This window comes from Salvia hispanica, chromosome 5, assembly GCF_023119035.1.
Source record: "Salvia hispanica cultivar TCC Black 2014 chromosome 5, UniMelb_Shisp_WGS_1.0, whole genome shotgun sequence".
NCBI classification, from domain to species: domain Eukaryota; kingdom Viridiplantae; phylum Streptophyta; class Magnoliopsida; order Lamiales; family Lamiaceae; genus Salvia; species Salvia hispanica.
Genome location: NC_062969.1, coordinates 13,349,816 through 13,355,422, shown reverse-complemented (window position 1 = coordinate 13,355,422; position 5,607 = coordinate 13,349,816). Strand labels below are relative to the sequence as shown.

The 5,607-nt window shown below is 35.8% G+C and overlaps 1 protein-coding gene across 6 annotated transcripts; it reads left to right on the top strand.

Moving 5' to 3' along the window:
- The first annotated feature begins 999 nt into the window (after positions 1-999).
- Positions 1,000-4,972, top strand: LOC125190766 (beta-1,4-mannosyl-glycoprotein 4-beta-N-acetylglucosaminyltransferase-like). Of its 6 annotated transcripts, XM_048088163.1 has the most exons (5): positions 1,002-1,016; positions 2,085-2,208; positions 3,503-3,531; positions 3,658-3,789; positions 3,916-4,972. In XM_048088163.1, exons 4-5 carry the CDS (start codon positions 3,765-3,767, stop codon positions 4,656-4,658), a joined length of 768 nt encoding a protein of 255 aa, XP_047944120.1. In that variant the 5' UTR covers positions 1,002-1,016; positions 2,085-2,208; positions 3,503-3,531; positions 3,658-3,764; the 3' UTR covers positions 4,659-4,972. The 6 variants fall into 6 exon arrangements, with proteins under 6 accessions (XP_047944115.1, XP_047944120.1, XP_047944119.1 ...); XM_048088162.1 differs by lacking the exon at positions 3,658-3,789 and having other exon boundaries at positions 3,503-3,618; positions 3,934-4,972; XM_048088161.1 differs by lacking the exon at positions 3,658-3,789 and having other exon boundaries at positions 3,503-3,618.
- The last annotated feature ends 635 nt before the right edge of the window (positions 4,973-5,607 follow it).

Sequence of the window (5,607 nt, the reverse complement as noted above, 5' to 3'; positions counted from 1 at the left end):
TAGTTTTATTTGATAAAATGATAGTTTTGTTAGATTAAATCTAGACCACATATTTTAAAAATGTGTGGTGGAGATTTAGTTATAGGGTTATCACACAAATTGGGGTTATCATTATAATGCACCCCTATATATATATTATTAATTCACTAAACTATGTTTATATATTACTCCCTCCGTCCCCGATTAAGAGTCACATTTTTTCATTTTCGTCCGTCCCCAATTAAGAGTCACACTTCATTTTTTACCATAAATTGTAGAGTAAAGGTCAAAACTGGTTCTGAACATATGTTCATTTTACGATTTTGGTCCTAAACTTTATCATTTGAATTTTTTGGTCCTGTACATATCAAATCGGATCACAATTGGTCATCCGTTAACAATTCCGTTAATTTTATAATCAATGGATTGAACCCAATTTTGACCAATTAAAGCTATTAATTATAATTTTTAACTCACTAATTATATCATTAATTATTATTCTAATTTATTACCCCTAATAAAGCAAAACATATAACACTAAATATACTAAAAACAAATGAAATTAAAATAACAAATTTCCTCAAAAATATACATTCCCAATTTCCTCAAATCTATAGAACCCCTAATTGAAGCAATCACAGCAGCGACAGTATACTTCCGATTTCCTCTTCTCTTTTCCGTCGCCGATCAGCCTCGCCGGAGGTCTACCAGCGTCGGCTGCCTCTCGGCCCTCTCTCTCCATTTCACATCTTAAATCCAAATCTGAAAATCGGGGAAACCTTAATCGAAGGAGAAACAGCAGCACCTCTGCCGCCTCCCTCGCCCTCCTCCCCCTCGGCGAAATCGCGCTCCAATTGGGCTGCCGACCCTCCGCCGGCATCTTCCCCCTCTACGATTTCTTTCCCGGTGAGCTCTCTCACTCCGGGGAGCTCACCTCCGTCGAGCTGATGTTGCTGCCCGCGTGAAGACCTCGGTGTGCCGCCGCTGGTCTGTTCCGGCATCAACACCTCCTTTCGCCCGCTCAGCGGACAGCCCGCGTAAGAAAGATAAATATACGAATTTATGAATTGCATTTTGTTATTTTAATTTCATTATTAAGAGCTTTAATTGGTCAAAATTGGGTTCAGTCAGTTGACCGTTATAAAATTAACGGAATTGTTAACGGAGGACCAATTGTAATCCGATTTGAAATGTACAGGACCAAAAAATTCAAAAGATAAAGTTTAGGACTAAAATCGTAAAATGGGCATATGTTCAGGACCAATTTTGGCCTTTAGTCTAAATTGTAAGTAGGTCTCACATTCCACTAACTCAATTCACTCACATTTTATTATAAAACTAATATAAAAAAGTGGGTCCCGCATTCCACTAACTTTTTCTAACAACTTTTCTTTACATTTCTTAAAACTCGTGTCCGATCAAAGTATGACTCTTAATAGGGGACGGAGAGAGTATAAAATATATACACCTTCGTCTCAGCTAAGATGACATTTCTTGGTCGACACAAGATTTTAGGGAGTTAATAGTTTGCGTGTTTAATTGGAGAGTGAAATAAATGTAGGTGAAAGTATTAAATGAAAGAGAAAAAAAGATTAATATTTAAATATAAAAAAAATAGTTAGTGTATTAATTAAAGAAAGAAAATTATTTTTTTTTTTAAATTGAAATATGTTATCTTAAACAGACTATAGAGAAAAATATTAACCAATAATTATTTACACTCCTTAAAAATAAACACTACTCCTATTTCTTGTTTTGCTTGTCTGTTAAAAGTAAAAAAAATAAATAAATTTTCTGTTAGGATGTAGACCCATAATTCTCTAATATTTAATTAAGTATTTTTTTTACTCTCTCTTATTTTATTTACTAGTAATTCATTTCTTTCTTATTTTGTTAACTGTGCATTTAAATTTTTTTTAAAGATAGATATTGTACTCTGTCAATGGTTTAATAACTATAGATAAATATGCATTGAATCTGCGTTGAAAAGTTTACTTCAGATGAGCTAAATTATTAGCAAAATTGAAATTACTCTTTTCCCGTAATTAGCATTGTGTAACGACTTAATAGTGTGATTAGTTACAGTTGTTTGTATTTTTAATTAGCTTTATAAAAAGGGAGAGTGAAAACTTGCCAGAAATGGGAGATCTCATCTCCAACCTTCTCTCTCTACAACAGCACGCAACTACATAAGCATATTCAGCTTCCATCGTGAAATCACAATGACAGGTGATTCACTGCTCTTCTCAAATAATCCCATCTATTTTGTTTCTTTTTATTTGATTTGATTTTGTTTTTCACCTGAATTGAGCTATCCAATTGACTATATCTGTTTCCATTTCCCCCCTTTTTCGGCCTAAGGTTTTTTTTTTCGTTTCCTAAGCTTTGTTTGTGAAAAAAAAATCATTTTTAAGGGGAGTGTGTTTCTCTGGGTGGTTTCCGAAGTTTCGAATTGGTGGAGTGAAGCAGAATTGTTTACAGAAAATGAATTGATTTCCTTAAAAATATAAATTAATTATAATAAACTGTATTGGGGATTAGCAAATGCCTCGGTTTTTTTTTTACTTGTTCAGTTACAGAATTCAATTATGGAATTATATGATTTTTTTTAAAAGGCGAATCTACCAAGATAGTTCTGGATTTTAGATTCTACTAAGAAAGATCCTATTTTTATAGAATTGATTTCGGCTTCTCGAGATTTATCTCTGCTGTTTTAATTGAATGCAATGGCTCCACCAAATTCAATTTTAAATATGTGGGATATATGGATTGCATCTGATATATTTATAGAAGTTGTCAGTTTCAACTAAACTACCTGAGTTGGATTTGTATGGAGTGAGATTTGCTGCAAGCTCATAGCAGTCAGATGTTTGCTAGTCTAGTGAGACAAGAAACTCTTACAAACTTTGTTGTAATGTTTGGTATAACTAAAGTGTAAAGAGATTTGATTTTGAGTTCTGATTTTCCCATCATTTGTTAGGTTCATGAGGCTATACAGATGATGTTGATAATTCTTAATTGATATGAATCCCTTAGTTTGTAAGGCGCTGTTGGTTGATTTGAACTGACCTCAGTGACTGCGATGCAAAGATTTTTACTTGTTCTCAGTTTCAATTTCATGATGCTTTATATGGAGTCTGTTATATTAGTGTCACTTCTGCTTTGGCCTTTTCTCACTTTTGATTTGTGATTTTTGGCATGGAATTATTGTTTTAGCTACTTGAACTCAGGCCTAATCATGCATTCACAATATTAATCCCCAATCCCCAATTCCATATGAAATTATTTGAAAGGAGAAAAAGTGTGTTGTTCTGAATTGGATCTGCTTCTTGGCTCAACGAATACATTCATGTGTGCTTTGACTATAAAATGTCTTCAGTTCATGTTATGTCAGAATGTTGAAGTTCTTTGAATTCCTTATTTATCTTATGTTCTGAGTCTTCTGGACTCATTTTTTTTATAGTGAAGAAACTACCTACAATTTGTTGATTGTTTTGTCTGACCGGCCTCTTAAATTGTGCAGATCACGCTTGGTGGAACCATGAACTGCATGTAAGTTGTTCGTACTAATAAAGGCCTTCCATATGATGGCCCCAAGTTCACGGTGCCCCTCTAGGCGGACTTCTCGAAAGTTCCATTGTATGTTACATTTCATACTCGGTTCCATTTGTGTTGTAGGATTCATTTCATATTTTCAGACGATCTCCTACTTTTTACGCCCCCTTTGGGATATTCCTCCGCCCCCGTTCGATCATTTACCCCATTATTACGCTGAAAATGTTTCCATGGAAAATCTCTGCCGTGCCCATGGTTGGTCTGTACTCTCTGAACCACGTTGTGTCTTTGACGCGATTATATTCAGCAATGAATTAGACTTGCTAGAGATTAGGTGGAAAGAACTCTACCCTTACGTTACTAAATTTGTCATCTTGGAAGCCAACACTACCTTCACAGGTATCCCAAAGCCTCTCTTCTTTGCTGAGAATCGTGGCAGATTCGCCTTTGCTGAGAGCAAGATAGTCCACGGTGTCTTTCCTGGCCGCGTTGCTGCAGATGGGTCGCGTGAAGACCCATTCAAACTCGAAGAAGAGCATCGTATATCTATGAATTATCTACTTCGTGGCCTTGCTGGTATATCTTATGGCGACCTCCTAATCATATCGGATGCAGACGAAATACCGAGCCCTCACACCATCAAATTGCTGCAGTGGTGTGCTGAAATACCCCATGTTCTTCATTTGGAAATGAGGAATTATCTATACTCGTTCGAGTTCCCAGTGGATTACAGCAGCTGGCGCGCGACTGCCCATGTTTTCGGCCCCTGGACCCAATACAAACACTCCCGTCAAACTGATACTCTCCTCTCGGATTCAGGCTGGCACTGCAGCTTCTGCTTCCGGTATCTAAGTGACTTCGTGTTCAAAATGACAGCGTACAGCCACGCAGGGCGGGTGAGGAGTGAAGATTTTTTGAAGCATTCGAGGATTCAGAAGCTAATCTGCAAGGGCGATGATTTGTTTGACATGTTGCCAGAGGAGTATACTTTCAAGAACATGATCAAGAAGATGGGATCAATACCCCGGTCGGCCTCTGCTGTCCATATCCCGGCTTACTTGATAGAGAAAGCGGACAAGTTTAGGTTTCTTTTGCCCGGAGGTTGTTCTCGTTCACCTGGATGACCCCGTGTCCCTAGATTTCTTCCTGTCACCCTAGGTTTCTTGTACCTGGAGGTTGTTCTCGATTACCCGGATGAGCAAAATGAGTCCATTAGCATGTTTAATCATCCCAGCACAATCAGGTGGGTGAAGCAATTTGCATATGCTGGAACTCTAAGAGTCAGCAGCAGATGCTTTGTTAAAAGGTTAGCTACCTCACATTTATTTTCCTTATTGTTGTACTCCTTGCTTGAATACTTGTAATTTTATCAGTGTTCATTCTCATTCATGTTTATTGCGGGATTTTGCTTATTTATAAAGAATGAGTTTGAGTTGAAGATGAGTTTGAGTTTGAGTTTGAGTTTGAGTTTGAGTTTGAGTTTGAGCAAAATGTGTCATCTATTTAATATTTCATATTTATAGAGAAAGGAAGGCAGCCATAAATTTAGACATCAAAAGTCTCTTTGTAAGGTTTGCAAAATTGTACTATCAAGATTAGGTATATAGTGTGTTTGATTCATAAGATTGATTCTCACAATTTAATTTTAGATGGATAAACTTGTGATAATTAGTTACATACAACTTCCTCCAACTAAAATAATTTCACAATTCAATCTTAAAATATAATATATCTTGATAGTATTATTGGATATAAAACCGAACACCTTATAGAATGCAATTCTGTCTAGGATGAAATAGGGTGCTCATATCCAATACTATAAATTTGAACAAAACAAGATCAGTGATGCTCTCAAATATAAGTTTAACTTTTTGGTACAATAAAATTGTTATCTAGATATTTTCATTGACCATGCCCAACACATGAATATGAGTTTGAATACAAAAGTTAACGATGACAATCTCATTTTGTAACGTGCAGATTTTTTAAACAATGTGTGAGAAAAATTAAAACGCGTTTCAAATATATTACTACTATTGAATAAATTCTTTTTAATATTTAGTTCAAAATATT